General features: G+C 54.1%; 8 protein-coding genes across 8 annotated transcripts; 6 read left to right on the top strand and 2 right to left on the bottom strand.

Moving 5' to 3' along the window:
- Nucleotides 1-505: 505 nt before the first annotated feature.
- On the bottom strand, nt 506-2,648 carry HER10_EVM0002057 (saccharopine dehydrogenase). The gene is made up of 5 exons (XM_035471783.1): nt 2,315-2,648; nt 2,105-2,248; nt 1,505-1,850; nt 837-1,402; nt 506-768 (listed from the first exon to the last, which is right to left on the bottom strand). Exons 1-5 carry the CDS (start codon nt 2,367-2,369, stop codon nt 611-613), a joined length of 1,269 nt encoding a protein of 422 aa, XP_035335709.1. The 5' UTR covers nt 2,370-2,648; the 3' UTR covers nt 506-610.
- A 406-nt stretch (nt 2,649-3,054) lies between these two features.
- On the top strand, nt 3,055-4,673 carry HER10_EVM0008802 (60S ribosomal protein L43). Its single transcript, XM_035478311.1, has 3 exons — nt 3,055-3,221; nt 3,760-3,956; nt 4,014-4,673. The coding sequence occupies exons 1-3, from the start codon at nt 3,204-3,206 to the stop codon at nt 4,075-4,077; spliced, it is 279 nt and encodes a 92-aa protein (XP_035336328.1). The 5' UTR covers nt 3,055-3,203; the 3' UTR covers nt 4,078-4,673.
- A 3,218-nt stretch (nt 4,674-7,891) lies between these two features.
- HER10_EVM0009636 (PHD-finger domain-containing protein) lies at nt 7,892-10,076 on the top strand (the record flags this gene model as incomplete). Its single annotated transcript, XM_035479119.1, has 2 exons — nt 7,892-8,255; nt 8,347-10,076. 2 exons carry the CDS (start codon nt 7,892-7,894, stop codon nt 10,074-10,076), a joined length of 2,094 nt encoding a protein of 697 aa, XP_035336412.1.
- An 880-nt stretch (nt 10,077-10,956) lies between these two features.
- HER10_EVM0010437 (NUDIX domain-containing protein) lies at nt 10,957-12,395 on the top strand (the record flags this gene model as incomplete). The annotated part of the gene is made up of 3 exons (XM_035479897.1): nt 10,957-11,026; nt 11,267-12,009; nt 12,105-12,395. The coding sequence occupies 3 exons, from the start codon at nt 10,957-10,959 to the stop codon at nt 12,393-12,395; spliced, it is 1,104 nt and encodes a 367-aa protein (XP_035336482.1).
- Nucleotides 12,396-14,104: 1,709 nt separating this feature from the next.
- On the top strand, nt 14,105-16,560 carry HER10_EVM0013300 (uncharacterized protein; the record flags this gene model as incomplete). The annotated part of the gene is made up of 6 exons (XM_035482662.1): nt 14,105-14,333; nt 14,390-14,739; nt 14,839-15,015; nt 15,074-15,125; nt 15,176-16,192; nt 16,244-16,560. 6 exons carry the CDS (start codon nt 14,105-14,107, stop codon nt 16,558-16,560), a joined length of 2,142 nt encoding a protein of 713 aa, XP_035336744.1.
- A 1,248-nt stretch (nt 16,561-17,808) lies between these two features.
- Nucleotides 17,809-19,608, top strand: HER10_EVM0007978 (peroxin 26). Its single transcript, XM_035477516.1, has 2 exons — nt 17,809-18,578; nt 18,645-19,608. The coding sequence occupies exons 1-2, from the start codon at nt 18,064-18,066 to the stop codon at nt 19,546-19,548; spliced, it is 1,419 nt and encodes a 472-aa protein (XP_035336267.1). The 5' UTR covers nt 17,809-18,063; the 3' UTR covers nt 19,549-19,608.
- Nucleotides 19,609-19,732: 124 nt separating this feature from the next.
- Nucleotides 19,733-20,360, bottom strand: HER10_EVM0003934 (pre-mRNA splicing factor ini1). Its single transcript, XM_035473595.1, has 2 exons — nt 20,260-20,360; nt 19,733-20,198 (listed from the first exon to the last, which is right to left on the bottom strand). Exons 1-2 carry the CDS (start codon nt 20,274-20,276, stop codon nt 19,883-19,885), a joined length of 333 nt encoding a protein of 110 aa, XP_035335885.1. The 5' UTR covers nt 20,277-20,360; the 3' UTR covers nt 19,733-19,882.
- Nucleotides 20,361-20,587: 227 nt separating this feature from the next.
- Nucleotides 20,588-21,837, top strand: HER10_EVM0000675 (peroxin 26). The gene is made up of 2 exons (XM_035482839.1): nt 20,588-21,229; nt 21,299-21,837. Exons 1-2 carry the CDS (start codon nt 20,708-20,710, stop codon nt 21,761-21,763), a joined length of 987 nt encoding a protein of 328 aa, XP_035335585.1. The 5' UTR covers nt 20,588-20,707; the 3' UTR covers nt 21,764-21,837.
- Nucleotides 21,838-22,398: the final 561 nt, after the last annotated feature.

Raw genomic sequence — 22,398 nt, 5'->3', positions numbered from 1 at the left:
CTCCTGGGCCTGGCCCTTCGAGCTGCGTGCTCCTCTAATTCTGCGGGGAAAGCTGCTTTCGGGGCGCTAATTACCCGACGTCTACCAAATGGAATGCACTACCTAAGGTACCTTGGGAACCTAGGTGCCTTGCTTGGGTACGGAGTACCTCACTTTTGTATGCGCCCATTTGCCCTCTGCAGGACGGTTAGGTCGGTCCAGCGCGCCGGCGACAACTCCACAATGGGAAGTTGAGAACATTTGGGATGCATCTCCAGTGCCAACCTAATTGGAAGCATCACGCTGCAAGTGCTGTCAATTGGCTCAGGTTGCAACCCTAAACCCCGGGCCTATCTGCTTAGCTTGGGTAGCTGTTGTAAGCTCCCCTGGCTATCATCAACAATCGACGTTGCATCCTGTTGTCAGCTTGTTTCGCGGGCAGGATGCTTAGTTTATGCGGCAACGATCATCACGCACATGAACCCGTTCTTTCAAATTTGAGTACTAGGTATAAGTTTCGATAATTACCGCATACATTTGAACAATCCGTTTACATTGAAGCGAAACCATCCCCAAGTCATTATCGGTGAACAATACAACACGGTTGAGAACCGGTACCTCCGCTGGACCGTCAGTGTTCCAGGATCTTCTCCTCAAAGTTGAAGCCGACCCCCTGCAACCGATCAATGAACGGCTGTCCCAAGCACGACGGAGTAAAGACACCGCCGGGCAGGTCGACGTCTTCTTCCAACAACGTTGACGCAGCTTGAGCCAACAGAACAGCCGTCACTATTTGTGTGTGTCCAGTCAGCATTCCGTCATCCTCGACCAATTAGAGGAAACCAAATTCAACTCACAGTAGTACATGCTGCCGTCGTACCAAGCACGACAGTAAGCCTTGGGAAACTCCGTCTTGGACTCCTTATCCGGGCTGGCAATGCCACGATACTCAATCTTGTCCTTCTTTGAGAGCTCCTTGTCCGGGCCCTGGCCAGGTTCGTAGACAAATTTCTTCACCAACTTGCGGAACGGCGCAGCAGTCGCAAGCAGCAAGCCGAAGAACGCCAATCCCCAGTGAATAGCCATTCCCTGGAGGTAACCCTTTGCTCTCATATACTCGTGGAACGAAAAGTTTGGCCCGTAGAACTGTTTCTCGCGCGAAGGCACCGATGCCAAGAGACCCCATGTTCTTTGGATGATGGGCGTATCTGTCATCCCAGCAATGGACGTAGTCATCAGTCCCAGGCTGGGAACGTTTCGCAATCCCACCAACTTGGTCAGCAGGGACGTCTGCGACTGAACCTTGTTGTTGTTTGGAACGGGCGAGAGAGCATATGGTTTGTGCTGGTCTCTTACTTGCTGAATCGTGAATGACTCAAACAAGTTGAGGACTGTCGCCAGGGTACCGCCAGACGGAGCCGAACTAACAGACAAATTTCGGCGTTAGAGCAACGTTCTGTCAATGTTTCACCACCACCCCAGTCCAATGATCATCAATGATACGGCGAGATGGAAAAGAACCTACTTCAGCTTGTGGATGGAGACCGTCACGGCGCCTGTCTTGGCCGAGAGCTTCTCGCGGACCTGCTTAGCCAACGACCAGGTGACGAGGTCTGGCGGTGCCGATTCGATTCCAATTTGGGGAAACATCATGGCGCCTGTTTCTTGTGCCGCACTTTCATATTTGCCAATCATTGTGCCGGTCCAAGGGGTCTCGCCGGTAACATCCAGATAATGCGTGCCATTCTCGGCGCAGGCTCGGAAGGCAAACTCGCCATATTTCGCATACGGGCCGACGGTGGTGATGAGAATATATGTCTTTTGGGCGAGCGCCTCAAGATCCTCGTGGTTGAGACCGCAGACTTCGATTTCTGTAATTGGTTAGTACTTCTGAATGGTGACTTATTTGGCTAGGCCTGCATGACAGATCCAGCCCCTCTCTCGAGCAGCTCGTCACCACTTCCCCCCTCCAATACAGGTTGTTTATTGACTTGACATCTCCAGCGTGTGGTAGCCTCATCCATTGCTAGCACGATTGAGAATGCAAGAAGCCGAGACAGCCACTTCATTGGTGAGGATCAGACACTCATCTGATCTCGGTATAACCTAAAATCCTTCTACGTACCAGGCTGCAGTCTGTCGGGGCTCTGCTTCTTGCACTCGGCAACAAGACCTTGAAGCTTTGTCTCCGATCGACCTGCGACTGCCCATTTCAAATTGGTCGGCAGATGGGTTGTAATGTGCTCTGCCACGAACGTCCCGGTGTAGCCTTTTTGCAGTTGTCAGCAATTGGACGTTAGGTTGCATCATGACTGCATCCTCGACTTATACACACCGGTAGCACCAAAAACGACCAAGTCGTACTGACGGCCGTGCTGCTTGAAAGGCATCTCTGAGGCTTGCTCGACGTCTCCTGTCAACAATAAGTCTGGCCTAGAAGGGAGTCGGAATAAGGAATGGCAGTTGCAAGATTGAAAAGAAAAAAAGAGTCAGGGTGCATGAGTCTCAGACATCAATGATTACACTCAAAAGTCATGCGGCGGCCGGCCATCTTTACATATCCCAGCACGCCACGAAAAGTGGCACCAATGTCCGGCCCCTTTCACAGATGCACGATGATCCGTCGAAAATGTGTCCGTTTCGCTGTCCATTGAGGTGACACATTCCACGCTGCGGCCGTCGAGAGCGCAAACTTTGTGATGTAGCAAACGGCGATATCAACTGTTCGAGGCATCTGGTCCGCGCTGCCTCGGCGGTCTAGCGTCTTCGTGACAACCACCCGGGCGCTGTGCTTTCCACTTACGGCTTAGAAGGGCCGAGCGGACAGCTGTGACGCCGATCTCCCGGCCTCCTCCCCGGGCGTTTGAAGAGGCCTTTCAGTGCAACCTCTTGAACAATGCGCCAAGTCAAACGTTAGGTAAGCCGCGGTCAGCTATCAGGTGCAGGATCACGTGCCTTTATGGGGTCAAGATTTGGCGATTTGTGAGAGGGGACCCAGGGGTTGCGTCAGGGCGGGTGCAAACCCCACTGCCGGAGTTCTGCCGCATTCTTTTTTTCGCGTCAACTGTGGTCCGTGCTCGCTTTCCCAGCGCACAAACGGAGTCGGCAAGCCCTGACAAAATTCAACACCATCCTCTAGAAATTTCAACCGCCTTGGAGGAACCGTCAACACCACTCGTCGCACTTCAAGTCAACGAACCCGTTCCCCCCCAAAATTCGACAAAATGGCCAAGCGCACGAAGGTTCGTAATGCTCTACTATCCCATCCAGGACGAATGGCTTCATCGACTTTCCCGTCATTGCTTGGACTTCCCTACCCCGCGTCGAAACCGCCCACGATTTTCCCTCATTGGCGACAATGGCATACATCACGGGCTCGGTTTAGTAGTTGGGCTAGGGAGGAACATGTCGGCCGCCTACGCAATATCCCCGAGCGCAACGCGAGACGATGACGAGAGAGAGATGCACGAGACGAGCGATTGACCATGGACGCCAACTTTGACGAAACTCCCGACTCCAGGAAGGCAGATACCACCAACCATTGATCACGAAAGATATCCGATTTGCCTGTGCACCACATGTTCGGTCTACTCAGCTGTCGAAAATTGACTATCTCGAAATCGTGCACGACTAAGACCAACACCTCGATCAAAACTCGACCCTCTCTCTCGTCTAGACTCCCAGCTCGGGGCTATTTGCTGCCAGGCGGCCCTCTGACGCTATCGTCGATAAGCCAGAAATCATGAGTATTGAAGCCACAGATTTCTGACAACCTCACAGAAGGTCGGAGTGACCGGAAAGTACGGTACCCGTTACGGTGCCTCCCTGCGTAAGCAGGTCAAGAAGATGGAAATCTCCCAGCACGCCAAGTACACCTGCACCTTCTGCGGCAAGCCTACCGTCAAGCGCCACTCCACCGGCATCTGGAACTGCAGAGGCTGCAACAAGACCGTTGCTGGCGGTGCCTACACTGTCGCGTATGTTGACACGATAAGATGTCGGACCAGAAACTGAACGCTAACACTGTACAATAGCACCCCCGCCGCTGCTGCCATGCGCTCCACTCTCCGTCGTCTGAGAGAGATTGCTGAGGTTTAAGGGACGGGATTACGAATGGTGGATGGTTTCTGCTTTGCATTTCGGGCGGTGTTGGGAAAATCGGATATCGTGCCTACATCCTGACGATGGCCATAACGGAACGGGTCTTCGGTCAGCTGCCAGAGGGACCACTTGGTCAGCAATGAAAAGAACTTGACGTACAAACAAAACGTCCCCTCCCGATCGCTTGACCCTCCCGTCCGTCCCTGAGATACGCCCACCGACCTGCTCAGGCAAGTCACATCGTGAAGTGGTGAAGAGCGTTACGAGGTCATTTGGCAGGGCGCGTGGAGTTAGTTGGCATGGATAGAGTCATCGACCCCGTCACCTTCAGCCGCGTGGTTGAAGCGTCGAAGCGGGCCACCCAACATCAAAAAAAGATTTGCTCCAGTCATCGTGAGAGATATCCCGTCAGGCTACGTAATCGTGATTCAGCGTAGAGAACAGCGCCGTAAAGGTGTCTACGTTGAGGCCGAGTCATCTCCAGTCATCTCTGGGAATAGCAAGGCAAAGAGGAATGATCCGCTTGGGTGCCTGCGTTAGGGTGGGTGTTCCACCAAGGTTCTCACGAAGCCCGGTAGTCATCTCGATGTTCTGGGGCGGGTTGAAACATCGACGAAGGGCATTCTCGAAGCAAAGCGAACAAGTGCGCGGCAGCCGTTACGGTAGCGATGCCACGTCGAATCACAACTTGACTCATCCCGGTGTTCTAGGCTTACAAGGCGCGAATGCAGCTGGGGGTCAGGCGGCGGGCCAATGAGGCGGCCCGGCTGTCGCGGTGAAGACGAGTTAACCGAAAAGCACAGTGGGTTTCCGATTGCCATGTAAGTCGGTGAGTTGAGCTTCTCACCTCGACCCTGTTTTTTTCGATATCGCTGCACGTATGCCATCTTAGCAGAGAGACACATACGCAGATGCCCACTCGCGCGCCGAGGATCTCACGAAAGTGCAAAGTGCCAGAGTGTATCCACGTCCGCAATACCACGCAAGTACCCGGTAAGCAGTACACTTTGGGGGCTCAGAGGATTACGGGCTGTGAGCCTATGCCGCGCGGAAATGCCGCCGTAAACGAGAGCAGGTTCACATGGGTATAAAACGCCGTATACACCCGCAGCAAATTGGCCAGTTTTAATCATTGAATCTGGCTTTCCTACCCTTTCCGCATCTTTCCCCCCCCTCTGGCAATTAAATGTGGGAAAAGGCAAAGTAGCATCCGGCCGGGACGAGCGGCCGTCGACGAACAATCAATGATTTAATGGAAAAAAGGTTGCTCGGGCACACCAAGCACCAAGGAAGAGACCGGACTCTGGGCTTGGGGTCGCAACCTGACGCAGGCCAGGCCCCATCGAACCAATCTCGTCGGCCTCCGAGAAACGAGGGGCATGAAGGTCTCACGTGTACCTTGCTTTACGGACACAGCGCCGTACCTTAGTTTCCCTCCCAATTGGCAATTGCCCATTTGTCTGCCACTGCCCCCCGACTCCCGTCATCCGGGATGGGTGCAGGCAGCCCATTTCTGGAAGCGGAGATAGCACCCATTGTCGACCTGACCCATTCCAGCGCCGAATACTCACGCCCTGCGCCCCGACTTTACCTCTTCAGCTATCATCATTCTTCCGCCCTCGACCGCTTCCCACCGTTGCAGGATTTGTTGCTTCTGCTTGTCCCGCGGTTGTCTCTAGATCCCCCCCCTCATGTTACTCGGGCTGACGTTGCCGTCGTTGCGCGCCAACTCGGAACACTACCTCCTTGTCTTTCCTTGCCTTGCCTTGCCTTGCCTTGCCTCACCTCACACTCACATCAAGAACATTTGGGACTACCTAGGTACTACGAAGTACGCTTTACGCAGTACACCTGACAGGAGGGCCTGACGTCGACGCCCTCACACCTTGCCCTTCATCAAAGACGTCTCAAGTTCTCAACGCCATCCGCCACTTAGATACCTACCTATCGAACCGACCTAAGACTCTCTCTATGATCCATCACACCCACGCTCAGCTGGATCGAGGTACCTGACCAAAAAGTCACCAAACAACGTCGCACGAGCCAAGTAGCCAACCCATTGAGTGTTTGACTCGCCGCCCACCTTACCACCTTCCCACCGTTTTCCCCCGGACATAGCTCTTTCACTCTCAGTTGTTTCTGGCACTCTGGCACTCTGGCGCTCTGTCATTCAGTACCTACCGGATTGGAGGATTGGTCAATAGACAATTGAGAGGAGCTGTCGAATCGTGAGGAGAAGGGCCTGGCAAACGCAAAGCCGAAGTAACGCAACCACGCAAGCTCCCAGCCGTTGTTGTCGTGGTTTTGCCGCCAAGTCAAGGTACGTACCAAATCGTTTTCTTTATTTTCTTCCCGCCAGAGGTGTCCCATACGTACCTAGTTGCGTGCCTACACCTCCAGATGACAACGTTGCCGAGTAGGAGGAGTTGTTGCTGCAGCAGTAACATCATCCCTCAACAGGCCCCATCCTACTTCCCAAGGGTCTTTTTTGTGTGTTTCCTCGGCGTGGGATGTCCGTGAGGTGAGATGTTGCCTCCGGGCTGGTGTTGATGCTCCGGCTCCTGCATCGATCCATGGAGAGTACGTGCTCTTGCAGGCTTGCAGCGACCCTAGTGGGCTAGTCCGGTCCGTCTCAGTGCGTCGACCTGCTTTCGAGCATGCGTCTAGATGCACGTTTGTGTCCACGGGTGTGTGTGGGTGACAGAGTGTGACTGTGAGGGTGCTGCCGTTGCTGGTGGAGGCATGGGATGCAGTTCCATGAGGTCCCTGTCCACAGTCCAGCCCAGTGGGCCATCGACTGGGAAGCCCGCGAAGGGTGAGGTGCAAAGGACGAAGGACCAAGGTGCAAGGAGCGTGGCGCACCACTGCATCAGCCGGTCGTTGATTGGCTCCAGTTGAGACCAGCTGCAGGCGTGCGCTAAGCTCGCAAAAAACCCGCCTTGGGGGTCCTGGCCTCTCCAAACCTTTCCTCTTACAATTCCCGTCCATTTCTCCAGGTCCCAAGGTCTTCTCGGGTAGCCCAGCACCACCATTTTACCTACCTACCTTACCTACCACCACCTCTCTCAAGACTCCCATACCGCCCCCCGTCCACCAGTGGGCACCTCACCCACGAACATACCTCATCTATCCGTACACTGTGAAAGAAAGGCGACCATACCAGATCCTTTTCTCTCCCTTCTCACTCTTCCTACTTGTCTCGCCTCACCAGAAAAGCACTGCCAGCCAAAGTTTGAAGCCCCCCTCTTCTCTCCACACCGGCCACTTTATTTCATCGTATATCTTACTCGTCTTTTTTTGCTGCTTGGTTTCCCTGCCTAGCGCAGCGGCGAAACATCCCCCGAACCGACTGACAGTCCATCTCGCGCCAGAAACGCAGGACATATCGAACTCACCTACCAAACCTGGGTCACCTTCCACTTTCCCCCTCCAACCCCCAAAGTGCCCCCCCTTGGTACCCTTCCCACTCTTCAGCAACCTGCCCAGTTGGTCGTGCATTTGTGCACTCAACTGATAGCGACCCGACAGCCGTTCAGTCGCCTCAGCACTCCCACCTCAGGCCTGCCACTACCACCACCAGACACTGAACGACTCTGCACCTCTCTCTTTTTTTTCCCTCTACCTACCATCTGCCACCCCACGACCGACACAACAAGGCGACAAAGCCCATAAACAAGTTCGCACAATCACGGCTACAACGACAATATCAACGTACATATTCTTGCAATCTCAAAGCCATCCGTTGGCCCTGCTCAAAGACGCTTTTTTATGAATTCATCAAACCTCAAGCGATACTACCACAGTTGCCACAATGACTGAACCGGATCAGTGCATCATATGCCTGGAGTCGCTGCAGCACCCCTCGTTGCAGCAGCAGCAGCAGCAACAGCAACAGCAACAGCAGCAAGACGCTGCTGCTGAAAACGTAGCGGGCCCAGCGGCTGCAAAAGCAACAGCAGCAGCCACCACCACCACAACAATACAACCAACATACCGTACCATCGACTCAGATCTCGAAATACTAGAAGAACCAGAGTCAAATTACATTGCTACCCTCGTTGGCTGCAATCACGTTGTCCACGATCAGTGCATCAGAAGTTGGGCCAAGAACTCCAATACTTGCCCCATCTGCCGTACACCCTTCAATGAGGTCAGCCTCTCATCTGAGCTCAACGGTACGTATCAAAACATCCCGCTTCGCAATAGATGCTCGCAGCAGCTGCAGCAGCTTTAGCAACAAGAAACTAACGTTGGTGACAATAACAGGCCCCCCTATCGATTCGTACGCTGTTCAAGACAAGAAGCAAGAGCAGGAGTTTGATATCCACAGATGGCTTCAGGAGAACCCCGAGGGCGAGGGCGAGGAGCCGAGTCCTGCCTGTCCCATATGCGAGTCCTCGGATCATGAAGAGGTGCTGCTTCTCTGCGATGGCTGCAACGCAGCCTATCATACACACTGTATCGGCCTGTCTGGTGTTCCCCAGACCGAGTCCTGGTACTGCTTTGAGTGTGATGAGAACAACAATGCCAGCCGATCCAGCCCTAGTGAGGCTTCGGATGTCGAAGTGATCCAGTCACGGCCTTTGAACCCAGCTGCACGCTCAGCAAACCGACGAAACGTTACCGCTCAAAGAGGCTTGTTGCGAACCCAGTTGCAAGCTAGAAATGCACGACGCGAGGCAAGATCCCTCGAGTGGCAGGGTGCATGGGACCGGATTGCGAGTCGCATTTACGATGCTACTGACATCGACCTCGACAACCACGAAGACGAAGACTTATTCCAGGGCTTTCGCCGCGCCCAGGCTCAGAGAGGACACTTTCGCGATATCCAAGAACACCAAGATTGGGAGCAGCGCATGAGCATCGCCAGTCGTCTAGGCGCCAGAGACGTCTTTGCAAGAAATATTCGCCCAACCGTCGGTCATCGCCTCGACGGTGGCCCAGTCGAACCCGTCATGCAACCCCTTCCGCCGGCTCCCGAGACGAGAGAGGAGCAGCAGGCTTGGGGCGCCCTTGAGAGGGCTCGCGAAGCCGAGACGAGCGCTCCCAATCCCCGCAAGAGAAAGTCGAGATCTACCACGGCTTCTCCTCAAGAACCCGCTCAGGAACCCGAGCGCAAGCTGAAGCGACCTCGCACACGCCGATTGCCTTTGCAGGGAGAAGGCTCCGGATCGGGTTCTGCCTCGGCTTCAGTGTCGGGATCTGCATCTGGGTCTGGCACCGCTTCAGGCGTCGGCCCTGCCACTGTGTCCGCACTCGCCCCCGCACCTACGATAACTTCGTCACCCGCGCCGACGAGTGTTCTGGCATCGAGGCCTCAGACGAACGGCGTCACGCAGCGCGTCCAGTCCCCCATCAACACAGAGCCTGGACCATCATTCCTGTCGTCGCTGCTTAAGGAGGTGGAGATGAGCGCACCTTCCGACGACGAGACTGTGCGGAATTATTTCGGTACTCGCTCTGGTGTTGACCCCTCTTCACCAGTCACATCCCCCTCGCCATCATCACGAAACTCACCGCGGGCGCTTTCTCTCACCCCGCCACCCCATCCCCGGCCCAGCTCACCTACGCTATCTCTGAGCTCCTATGTGGAACCACGGTTCCCCAAGGCCAACTACTCGCCGACTCGAAACGCTGGGGACAGTAGTGACTCTGACAGTCGATCGAACGGCGCGGAAATTCGCCAGCCTCGCCCACAGCGACCGAACCGTCAGCGACCGACCTTTGCTCGGTCTCAGGATTCGTCGCCTACGCGATCTGCCATCCCCTTTGAGACCAAGGAAAGAATCAGCGGCATCGTCCGGGCTGCCCTCAAGCCCCATTGGCGCGCAAAGGAGCTCACCACCGATCAATATGCAAACATCAACCGAGATGTCTCCCGCAAGCTGTACGAGGGCCTTCGCGATCCGCAGACGCTGGACGATGATGCCAAAAAGACGTGCGAAAAGATCGCTACCAAAGAGGTTGCACGTGCGATTGAGGAACTCAAGGCTTGATCGGCGTTCGGCAGCATAAACGAACGAATGGTATCGGGCATTAGGCGTTATTGGTGTTTGGCAGCGAATCAAGCGGTCTAATACCCAAACACTCCATTCCAAAGGAGGCTTCTTTTTTCTTTCCAAAATTTCAACTTTGAATTTCCCGTGTCTCTGGGATTGGGCGGGGGAGAGGCACAGGTGTATCTTAGGGGTGGGGTCCCGTAGTAGCTCGAATCGCTCGGATCTCTTGGAAAGAGACTGTGTCGAGAGCGTGACCCAAGATTAGGCTGGAAAGGCTTTCTGTACTTTAGCAGGTAGATAGACGACGACGACACGACGAATGGATATTACGACTCTGATTGAGAAGCACCGGTACTCGTGAACACGCTCGAGCTATAAGTGCGGCGGCACAGTCAGCAGCACCAAGTGACGTGCGGAGCAGAGAATTCACGTGTACGGTTGTCGCGACGCACTGCTTGCCACATAGCGAGAGTCCACTCCGGACTCTGCTGATGCGGTAGCAGAAGCCAGCCATTCTTAAACAGCGGTCAAAGGCGCTGATGTGTTTGCAGTAGCTATCTAACATGAACCCAGTAAAAAGATGCAGGTGCTGTTAGCGAAAAAAGACTGCGATTTACTCTGGGCACCGGAATAAATGATCAGGACGTTCTGGAGGCGGAACAGGTCTTGACGATAAGGAAATGGTGCCGTGAAGAGAAAAAAAGAGACAAAAAAAAGAAGTTTGGCGGCAGGGCGTCGGGTTGATAAAGGCTCTGCGCGGTCCCACCACCCCAGCCCCCGCTACGGTACCTCTGCTTACGTGATGGAGACCCGCGCTTGTCAGGCGCGATGTTGACCCGGGCGCCTGTCAAGATCAACCTTGCTTTTCAGGTACAATATGAGGCACCACAAGATTTACCTTGTGCTGCATCGGTGCACGGTGCACCTAGTCGGACGTCTGACCTTAGGTAAGCGCCGCCCCGGCCACTCGGTACGTACCTCTGCTGAGCTTGAACAGCAAAAAAGTTCAATTCCCATCTGGAGATTCTCGACTGAGGTGTCAAGGAGGAGACCCCGTATACCCAGCGCTTTCCACGATGACAGCTTCCAGCAGAGGCGCATTCGCCGCCCTCGGGCGCATACAATGTAGGTTTACGTTTCGGATGAACATTGAGATAATTGGCTGACTTTGAGTTCCCCCCCTACAGCAACCCCCAGAGTCTGCAGACAATGCGCGAGGGTCCAGATTAGAGCTCCAGCTCCCTCGCGAGCGTACTCGGGTGCCGCCGCCGCCGCCGCAACGACCACGACCACGACCAACGCTCCCCCTCCTCCTCCCCCTTCGTCAAAAGTCAGCAAACCAACCGAACCCAAGGCGGCTGCGGCGGACATTACGATCCCGCCACCCTCGATCCGCGCAGGCGTGATCCTCACGCGGGCGCCGCTCCTGACGCGGCCCCTGACGGACTTTGAGCAGTCCTACTTCTTCTACCAGAAGCGCCTCAACGAGCGCCTGACGATGCCCTTCATCACGTCCGTCTACTTCAAGCCCGACACGCCGGCGCTGATTGACTGGAACATGAAGGTCAAGGACCGCAAGGGCACCGTGGCCAAGGAGCTGGGCGTGTACAACGGCAAGGCGTCGACGGCGTGGGACGACGAGCTGGCCGTCGGGGACGGGCTGAGCAAGCACGACAAGGCGGTGGAGCTGCTGCTCCAGGACGCCGTGATGCGCGTGAGCGACGACGCGGAGATCATCCCCGAGGAGGACCGGGCGCCGCCCGAGGCGTTGGCGCCGCGGGTGTCGGAGGCGGATATCAAGGGGGACCAGACGAGGTTGGATCGCGCCATGGAGAGGACGCTGTACCTCGTTGTCAGGAAGGCCGGTCGCAAGAAGGACGTTTGGGAGTTTCCTGCGGCGGGCTTGTCTACGGAGGAGAACCTCCACGAGGTGAGTTTCCTATCACTCCCAACACTACCCTAGTCCCCCCCCCCCCCTTACCCATCCCATGCTTCGATATTGATATATGCTGACATCGGGAACAGGCTGCGCAGAGAATCCTCGACGACACGGCGGGCGTCAACATGAACACGTGGATGGTCGGCCGCGGCCCGGCCGCCGTGCACGTGGCCAAGACGCAGGTCCGGCGCGGCGAGCTCTTTGAGCGCGGCAGCAAGACCTTCTTCCTCAAGGGCCGCATCATGGCGGGCCAGGCGGACCTGACGGCCAACAAGTTTGGGTACAAGGAGTTCAAGTGGCTGACCAAGGAGGAGCTCGCCGAGGTGCTGGAGCCGGGTTACTACAACAATGTGCGGGGCATGATGGTGGACCGGTAGATGTATGCCTCCATATCGGTTTGGACCGGTCGGTGCCATGTGTACAACTTGAACTCTTCCAAGTGGTGAAAACGAGAGGGCAGACAAAAGGTTGTTGGAGAATGGTTGAGAGGATGTGTAACGCTGTTGTATCATAGATAAACTTGTACAATCAAATCTTTCACTGGATATCATGTCTTCCCGGCCAGGGCTTGATTATGTTGGGTTGTGCTTTCGACTTTGTGGTTGACTTGGGTGTGAGATGCTCGTTTTCATGTAATTTTGCTCCCTGGACTAGAGAACCATAGTCAGTTCGAGATGGTCTTGCCTTGGAAGCAAGTGGACCAGGCCTGTTGCCTGTGAGATACCACGTTGTCCTCCATCAACTTAAGAGAGTTGAGTCTAGCGTCTTTGGGTGCTTCGAAGACGTTGACCTTTCTGTCTACAATGCTGGTCTTACCGTTATTGAAGAGTAGATAGATTTAACAGCAATAATGGAATGCCGTGCGTGATATCACATAGCTTGTCAACTTGCTGAAACATTGGGCCTTTGCATGCTCACATGTGTCCCATTATTCTTCAAGCTATCCATGCCAAGGGAATTCAAGTAGATATGTAGGAAAACACAATTCCATCTACTTCATCTTGCAGTTCCCAGTTTTGACACGTTTGATGCTCTTACGCAATGCAAGGTTGCTTCTACCAATTTGACATCAAGTCCAACTACGTCGTATAACCACAAACAGTAATCTCTAGAGGTGAGGCCGCAAAGACAAATCCATAGCAGCGTTTCCCAAGCCCAACCCCTCCTACCTCACACCGCGCCTTCTTTCCCCTCGTGGACTTCACTTCCCACGTCCAGCCACAAGCCTCAGCCCCACCTCTTCCTTCATCCCATGGCTGCCTTCCCCCCGGGCCTCCTGACCGCCTGGCCTACCCTCATATGTCTAAACTCTTCTGAATGTCTTCAACAGTCCGTGGCGCAATGGGATCAGAGAGGCGTTCCTTTGACGAGGAGCGTCCCCTTGCGTCGCGGGTGCGCGGGTTCGAATCCTGCCGCCGTTAGAAAACCTCCATCGTTACACCTGAGGCTGGTAAGAGTCTCGGGGTTTTCATAGATTCCGCTGTCCGCAAGGATAAGAGTTGAACTTTTTGATCTTTTTCTCATTAAGTTCGGAGATAATTCCTCAGTTTGACAATATGTACGTACCATTTACAGAGAGAAATAACTTGAATATAAAGTATATGTGATGGTGATGTATCGGCTTCAGGCTTTGCCTGTTTGGCACCTCCAATGAAAAATCTCAATGAGAAGGGCATTTATTCCTTTCAGGTCTTCATCTTGCTACGGTCATACAAGTGTTCAACGACCCTCGGTCTTTTTAGTAGGATATCTATCATCTATTAGGGTCCCCATTCCACCTTCAACAACGAACCAGGAAGGAACACAGGGACAAATACTCCGCTGAAGGACCTACCCTGCCGGAGTGATCGAGTGCTCTTGCCCTATTTTCTTGCAGACATGAGGAGCTCCTTCCTGAATCCATCTTCTCTCGCTGGCTTTTGTTGCTTTCCCCCTGGGCGAGCCTCCCACACCTTCCATTTTTCCTCCTCCTCCTCCTCTTCCTCTACCTCAACGCACTCATCCTTCCACTTTTCTCCTACCCTTCCTTCTCAACCACTAATCGACGACTGGGAGGCAGGAAATCGATAGCATCTCGACGCCCAACATGGAAGTCTCGTCAGAGAACTTCTGGCGGCAGCTGCCGAAGATTCTACTCTCGATCGCGAAGTCTCGTTACGTTGCCATCGACGTCGAGATGACCGGCATCATGGACAAGGGCTCGGAAAACAGATACGACAACTCAACCAACCAGCAGACCTACGAATCGGCCAAGAACATTGCATCCAAGTTCAACGTATTCGAACTGGGGATCACTTGTGTTGACAAATTGTCGGGTTTGTATTTCCACCATCCACACAGAAACCGGCATCGTATTCTAACAGATCCGCAGATGGCACATACAAGACCGAGACCTACAGCTTCACTGTCAGCCCCTACCTCCATACAGAAACACGGGCTGATGAAACGTTCGTCAAAGGCTTGGACAGAAGCCTCTCTGTATCATACAACACTCTCAAATTTCTTCGATCGGAAGGTATCCGGCTGGAAAAGATCTATGGAAATTGCGTTCCATACCTCAGCCGCCAAGAGGCACGCTTGGCAACTCGACAGATGGAGCGCCGACAAGAGCCTTGGGACGCCAGAGATCATGGATACAACGAGGAAGACGAAGGCCTCGATACATTTTCTATTTACGTCCTTGTTACGATTGAAAATTGGCTTTACACAGATCCATGGATGGTAAGTAGCACTTATCCCTTTAGTGTGTACCCGAAAAACACCCTTCCTCTCAAGTTCTCGTCCCCTTCTATAATACATACTAATATCGAGATTGGATAGCGAGCTACAGATATCAAGATCCTCTTGCCCAACTCTGAAAGCAAGAAACTTATGAGCGTCTACGAACAAATTGTTCGTAGAAAGGCTCAAGAGCTTGTGCCACATATGGGTTGCCGTCTTTGGAATCATGGCACGACCGTGGTCATCTCCCGGCGGGATGATGGACAAGAAGCCAAGGTTCGTATGCACTACGCGGACGAAGATGACGAGAATAGAGATAACTGACATCACCAAGAGGCGTGAGTCTTTAGAGGACGATCTCAACGCATCGTTGAGCAAGTACACAGGTCGGCTCCTCTCAACGTGCGATGTTCCATCGATGGCTGACTGATACAAGGAATTCGACTGATCATTGAAGCCCTTGTCGGTGGCAAGTTTGCCGACCTGATTAACCCCGACCTCGTCGTCGAAGCCATGTCTGGCTGGCCTGGCGAAGCACAAGCCTTTTGTCAAGAGGTTCATGACTTGCTTCACCCCGCGTCATCAGAACAATCGGAAAAGCCTTCAGAGGGCGAAGTTAATGATTGCTACTGTCACTTGTGCTGCACATATCACGATCCTGCCACAGGCTGCCCTAGTCCGTCCTCGGGGCAGAACGTCGAAATGGCATTCCAGACAAACTTGGCTACTAAAGGCAAGTGCCCTTGTACGAAGAAGAGAGTCCTCTCTAGACGCCGAGTTGGAGATAAAGAGCGGACGCCCTTGGTGTATGATGTTCATTGCGAACGTTGCTATCCAGATCTTGGCAGCGGCCGGCCAAGGACTGGTTCTTCCCCTCCCCATAACGTCCGCTTACAGACCATTGCTGCTCAAGAAGCTCACTCGGCTAGCCATAGTGGCGAATCTTCAAGCAGTTTGGAGGGAGTGGCCGACGGCGAAAGAGAAGAGGGCGACACCGGTACCCGGCATATCACGGCTGGGACATCCAGCTGGTATGACAGCGGGTATGAGCCGACCATTCGGGACGATTCGTGTCAAGATCTCGAGGAACTATCCACTGAAACACTAAAGGACGAAGTAGCAGGTGCCCTCAAGGAGCTGGAGGCTTTTGGCCGAGGATACGAGCCGATCATTATCGGACACAACCAATTCATGGACCTTTTGTTCCTTTACAACACCTTCATCGACGACCTCCCTGATACTTTGGATGAGTTTCGGGCAAAGATACACAACCTATTTCCATACATCATAGACACGAAGCTGTTGGCCATTAAGGACGACACGATCAAGGGCGAAGACCCATTGATGGATCTATACAACAGGTTCGATGGCAACAGAACGCAGCCAAGCATCCATTGGGATGCAGCTTATGGCTATGGACGTCGTGGAACAGCCCATCAGGCTGGCTTCGATAGTGAGTTGGCAGAACAAGCAGAACTGTGGGTGAGTCGACTAATGAAGATAGGCCACATGACGGCAGTTGTGTTTCTGCGAATTGCCCACAAGCTCGCTCGCGAGGAACCGGCCAGGCTTGAGGGCCGAGGCGCCTCATACGAGAGCAGAACATACAGGCTGTACGACAGAGAATGGCTGTCAGCCATTGGATACGATTTAATATTCCTGGATCACCTGCAAGACTTCCACATTGACACACGGAGAGATTATAATGCCCAGAAAGAGCACGTGGGTCGACTCAATTGGCGGATGCAGATATTTGACGGCATTCGCAACCGGGTCCGGATCGCCCCCCGCAAGACAGTTCACATAGAAGGGGGCTATTGAGTCGAGCTGGCGACGAAGAGTAATTGCCCTTGGATTGAAGAGTTTGCCGACCGTGCCAACGCGAAATCGCGTCTTGGGTTGTTGGTGGTGGCACTGGTCTCATGAGCAGGGAGACGCGTTTGTGAGTAGGACAATGGATTTTGCAATGTCGTTGAGGACGGATGACCCTTGGTGGATTTCTGGAGACGCCCCGCAAAACTATGTTTCGATAGATGAGCCTATCCATACTTGATTGAAAGTACAATAAGAGCACGTCGGCATTCAGCACATTATTTGACATGTTGTCCCAAGGCCACTCCTTCCCATCGGCTTATACGCCTTGGATGTTTGAGCTGCTCAGCGATTCCTGACGTAAGATGATCCAGTTCTAGAACCCCGCGACGAAGAAAATTCCACGTGTACTGAGCACCACAACAACACTTTGGTGCCAGCCATGAGAGGTGGATGGTCTCTCAAAGTCTATAATAGGAAGTACACCGATGTAAGCGTCAGGGGCTAAATGGCGATGACATTCTCTCCGGGAGCCGCGTGGTTCTGCCTCCCGCGAGATGCCTCGGAACAATCTGGGGAAGCACAGGGGGGGCCAGAAAAGTCTAAACCCTGAACGCGTTCGCGCAAACTTGGGATTGACAGTTGAGAGGGGTAATTAATAGGATATCATAATAGACGCAGCTAAGCAAAGCAGTAATTGAGAAGGGAATCCCGACTTGGCGGGTTGAATACAACACGAAGATTTGAAATGACAGGCCGCAGCGAGCATGAGACGATCGTCTCTAAATGGTTGGTGATCTCCGGGAGGTGAGATGAAAGCTCGGCCGGTCGTCGAGGGCAACCCCTGTTTCTCCGACCCAGGCACAGCGTCCTCCCCGATCAGGAAACTCCACCCAATGAGAAGTTCAAGAAGGCCGGACGCCGGGAGAAGGCCGCGCTCGTGGAGGCTAAAGAGGTACTTGACATGTGAGCCGTCCAGCGACAACGTCACTGGTACTCGCTTATCGCTCCCCTCCCCTCATGCTCTGGCGGTCAGCTGGCCAGCCACCCCAGCGGCAGCATACAACGCAGCAACGCAGAAGCTGGGGGGGAACCCACTAAGAAACAAACCGAGGCTAAACTTGGGCCATGGCCGAAAAGTGTAACCGTGCCGGTGCGTGCCTGTCCCGGGCAGCTGTGCAGGTGCTGCGGTAATCGGCATGTTTGACTGTCAGCAGACTCCAATTCCATTCTCCAGCAACCCCCAGCTACCTCAGCACCACCACTACCACACACCACACACCACCACCACAACGCCCAGGAACCCGAATCTAACCACATCCACATGTCGCGGCTCTCTTCACAACCCGCAGGTGGCATTTGAGCAGGAACGCGTATGATGGCCGCCATTCTCCGCACTCCAGATACATAACAATAGTCCCCGTTCTTTTTTCCCTCATTTCCCTCCGCCTGGGGCTCTTCAATGCCGACAAATTGACCCCGTTGCTTGCTGCTGTTGCCTCCCGCTCCTAAATGCCCGCCAACATGTCGTCCCTCAATGGCTCCTACACGGCGACCTTGAGTCCCACGGTCGCTTCTTCCGAGACCACCGCTACATTCCCACCACATATGCTCGCGAGCTCCATCTCGTCTCTATCCTCATCGACCTCAGCGCGCCATACCTCGCAAATCTCAAAGACCTACCGCCAGGCCTCGACCCTCTTCCTCACCCGTCGTCTACCCGAGGCACTATCCACCATCTTGCCATTGATCACCCCACCCTCGGGACAGTCGGAGAACGGCGCAGGCGAACCAGCGCCCGTCGCCAGGGCATCGCGATCCACGAGGATCAAGGTCTGGAGCTTGTACCTGACGACGCTCAACGCCATCGTCGAACTGGAGCCGGACGAAGGAAAGGATGCGTTTGGGAGCCAAGAGTGGAGAGCGCTGTGCACCAAAGTCAGGGAAGGAGACATCTGGGAGGAGGTCGTACGCAACGGATACCACGGCGTCGAGAGCGACGTCGATTCGGACGTTGTGATTAACCTGTAGGATGCCCTCTCTGTCGTTATTATTTTTTTTTCTGTTGCAAACACACACTAACAACAACGTAGCGCAACACTTTTACTAGCCCACGCCCGGACACAAGAATTGAACCAAAGGAAGCTCGAGAGCTATCTCGCAGCCGCCACATCACCAAATCTGGACTTCTCCAAGAGATTTTCCGACTCGCCGTCGCCGTCACCACGGCTGAACCGGCATAGGTCTCCGGCGAAGGCCACCAGTGGAGCGGATACACCGAGGGATCTGAATGCTAGGGTCAAGATCCTCGAGCTGTACACGCTTCACGTACTTATCCGCAATAATGAATGGGATTATGCCCGAGAGTTTATCAGCGTCAGCTCGGTATTAGACGATGAGCGCCGCGAGGCGTTTTTGCAAGCTCTGCAAAGCCTGCAGGAGGAACAGCAGGAAGCCGAGAGGCGAGAGACGGAAGAGCGACGTGAACAAGAAGAGCAGCTTCGGCGTGATATTGAGGAGGCGAAGAAGTTGAGAGCCGAAAATGAAGAGAGGGAACGACGGAGGTTAGAGGAGGAGAGGGCAAGAAGAGAAGGCGCCGAAGGGGACTATGGCATCGAAAAGACACCGAGTAAAGCAGGCTCGAGTAAGGCGGGGTCAAGCAAGGGACGCCACGCCAGGGCCGTTTCCAACACATCAGGGTCCAACTCTAATTCGAAAATGCCCGTCTCTAGGGCAAAAGGGAAATCTTCAGCTCCGCCGACCTTGGGAACGAGAGCGTCAATGGTCATCTCTCGGTTGCGCGAGGTGATTGACCAGCTGGGAGCATCATTTAAGACGAACCCGATGCTGCTGATGCGGCTCGTGGCCTTTATTTTGGGTTTGGTCGTCATGTTTGGGCAGAAGAACGTCCGCGAACGGATACAGCGAGTGCTTGGTAATGGTTGGAACAAGGTCAAGGCGACCGCGGGAATGGGAGTCAAGGTTAGCTACATATGATTACGACGCGGGTACTTGGCTAGCTTTGACCTCACTGTACTATACGAACTTGGATGAACATTGGCCTATTTGTTTGGCCATTCTTTTTGATATTTATGCAAAATGAAGCATTTCTTTTGTTTGGTGAAACCGTTTCATGCCGCCTTTTGAGAAGATTATCATGTCTGACTTAGTGCCAATTATGCCGCAAAACCCTTGTCCCATATCTGTGAACCAAAACACACCAAACGCCGCAGGCAATGCGATACCTGTTCCACGAAAACTTTGTAGTCTTCCCGTCTCCTCGCATTCAAACAACACATCAAATTTGCCCATATCCCGGGCGACGCAGGGACTAGTACGTCGCCGTCCGATTGGTTTTTTTCTGGTAGAACAGGTCGGTCCTGGAGCTGCCGAGGTTTATAATCTTGGGGCACCCGTCGCGGTCCTTTTCGAGGCGCGTGCACTCGAAGCAGTAAAAGGCGTCCGAGATGCCCTCGCCGCCGCAGACGACGCACTTGTTCTGGTAGTTTCCGAACGAGCATTCGTCGCAGATGCGGACGAGGGTCGTGGGGCGGACGTAGGAGTCGCAGACGGGGCACTTGCCGTCGCACTTGTCGCAGAGGCGGCCGATGGCGATGCCGGCTTGCTTGCGGCACATTACGAGATCGCTGGCGGGAGTTGTTAGCTTGTGCATTTAATTTTGAGGGGTTTGACTGGGAGATGGCTTACGGGTGATGGCGCGACATGATGGGCAATCTGTGGGAGAAGCGCCTCTGGGTGGTGAGGTTTGGCTGAAGCTGTCTTGCGGGTCGCGGGAGGTGATGGTCGCAAGTCGCAGCTTATCGTACCCTCTCTTCAGGAACCTTTGGAGAAAAGACGTTCGCGCCTGTCAGCCTCGCCACTTCTTCCTCTCGGTTCTCTTTCGGTCATTGGTGCGGACCCTTGTCTGATCCGACCGAAGTGGGGTAGTCTGTGGGTTCGTCCTTCCGAGTGGCTGGACCCCGCTGACAAACCTCAGCCTTGGAGCTCGGGTTGGAGCTGTCAAGCTCCGGAATACCTACCATGGGACCGAGGCGCATTCAGTTCCTTTCGTGCACACCGCATTCCTTCGCGCTCTGCCTTCTTTGAGATTGTGGCCGAGAAGACTGCGACTGCGACGGTGGGAAGCGACATCATCATGGCCACTGTCACAGAGTACAACAAAACCGGCTCCCTTCGGACCGAGCAAGAGAAGCTTACAGATTCCAGGGCACCTGCTGATACCATCAACTCCGAACCCGCGAGCTCTGAGATGGAGGTTACACAAAAGCGGAAGGCGTCTATAGGCTCCCTTGATGCAGCGGAAGAATCATCAAAAAGGGCAAAATTCGATGATGGCGATCACGGCGACCCACCTGCACAGGATTCGACACAAGACTCGAGGCCGCGCGACGAAGATCCCCGGTCCAGTACGGCTCGACGAGCGCCTTTATCAAGGGATGAAGAGAAGAAGCGGGGTAAGCGGCTGTTCGGAGGTCTCCTGAGCACCCTCAGCCAGACCAACTCCAGCTCGCAGCACAAGAAGAGGAGGGAGATTGAGCAGCGACAGCAGGAGAGGGCACAGAAACAGAGGGCAGAAGACGAAAAGAGACGGACAGAGAAGCTCGCGCGGATCACCGAGGCGCGGCGGAAGGAGCAGATCTTGTTTGACGAGAAAGTCGTACGTGCATGCCCCGACCTCCCCCTTGAGGGCCTCGTCCAAGTACTAATAAGCTTTTCTTTACCGCAGATGAAAACCCGACACGCCAATATGCTCGCAAAGGCACAATCCCTCCGGACGAAAGCAGGACCGTCAATTGTGCGTATTGCATGTTGCGCAAGGGGACAGCCATCAGCTGACGTGTTGCAGTACTATCGACCATGGAAGCTTACCAAAGAACAAGAAGACGAGATTGATGACCAGGTGCAAGACGCCAAGAACACCATCGCGAGAGAACTCGAAGCATTCAAAGATCGGAAAGAAGAACACGAGAGACGCCACGGTCGCATCAGGCCGCCGACCACGGCCCAGGAGGAGCCTGTGCCAATGGTCACAGAAGAACAACCAGCAGAGGCTCCGCCAGAGGTTTCTGCTGAAGCTCCCGCAGCTACCGACCACGCAGCTGCGTCTTCCGACAGAGACAGACATGAGCGGGACACACACGACGAACCTGGTGATGTCGTTGAAAACGACGAGGATATGGTTATCTACTAATGCCTGACAAAAGCGAGTGGTGTTTTCCCATCTTTTCTTCCCCGGCGTTTCATTGTAAAAGACGCCACAGCCGCAGTAGTCTATGTGATTGTTATAACATTAGGCGATATGGGAGGCATGCTTTCTCCCTGGTTTTGCGCGCGAGTTTGAAGGCGGAGTTGGGGGTTTTATGATACCATTTGGAGTTTAAAGCGGCGTTTACTTGGGAAAGGTGCCCATGGTGATATTTGAAAAAAAGAAACTTGGGTCCAGAAACGGGATTCAGACCAACTTTGTTCGCCGACTGAAAGGCTTACTACGTAGAGCCATGCTCTCTGACTCAAGCATAAGACCGGTGACGTTCTCCTGCTTTAGCTTGGTGGGACCTTTTAGTCCAGAACAGCTGTTCCTTGCCGTTGAAGAATCGTTGGCTCCCGTCTCGACCTGCAATTTACGCTTTTCGGGTAAAGAGAATGCGATCTCCGACTCTGAACTATCTGTTGAAGATGACAATGGCGAAACCCCGTTTTTGAGTACCGTCCGACCATGGCGAGTCCCCTTGTCTCAAGTTGTCCCTGGACCGAGGCATCGCAACAGCACGGACGGGGCCCGCTAGCACGATTCCATCAAGGGACTCCGATGGACAGCAAAGACGA

The sequence above is a fragment of the Colletotrichum scovillei genome (genome assembly GCF_011075155.1).
Source record: "Colletotrichum scovillei strain TJNH1 chromosome Unknown Contig00003, whole genome shotgun sequence".
NCBI lineage: Eukaryota > Fungi > Ascomycota > Sordariomycetes > Glomerellales > Glomerellaceae > Colletotrichum > Colletotrichum scovillei.
Note: the sequence above shows the minus strand (reverse complement) of the source record. Positions and strands in the feature narration are given on the sequence as shown.

Excerpts from the sequence above, each read along its gene's own strand:
- HER10_EVM0002057 (XM_035471783.1), bottom strand. The coding sequence starts at position 2,369 with ATGCCTTTCAAGCAGCACGGCCGTCAGTACGACTTGGTCGTTTTTGGT. Across the intron at positions 2,249-2,314 it reads GGTCGTTTTTGGTGCTACCG|GCTACACCGGGACGTTCGTG; the intron begins GTGTGTATAAGT and ends AACTGCAAAAAG. Across the intron at positions 1,851-2,104 it reads CCCCGACAGACTGCAGCCTG|AAATCGAAGTCTGCGGTCTC; the intron begins GTACGTAGAAGG and ends AACCAATTACAG.
- HER10_EVM0008802 (XM_035478311.1), top strand. Across the intron at positions 3,957-4,013 it reads GGCGGTGCCTACACTGTCGC|CACCCCCGCCGCTGCTGCCA; the intron begins GTATGTTGACAC and ends ACTGTACAATAG.
- HER10_EVM0007978 (XM_035477516.1), top strand. The coding sequence starts at position 18,064 with ATGCCCGCCAACATGTCGTCCCTCAATGGCTCCTACACGGCGACCTTG. Across the intron at positions 18,579-18,644 it reads TCGGACGTTGTGATTAACCT|CGCAACACTTTTACTAGCCC; the intron begins GTAGGATGCCCT and ends ACAACAACGTAG.
- HER10_EVM0000675 (XM_035482839.1), top strand. The coding sequence starts at position 20,708 with ATGGCCACTGTCACAGAGTACAACAAAACCGGCTCCCTTCGGACCGAG. Across the intron at positions 21,230-21,298 it reads TCTTGTTTGACGAGAAAGTC|ATGAAAACCCGACACGCCAA; the intron begins GTACGTGCATGC and ends TCTTTACCGCAG.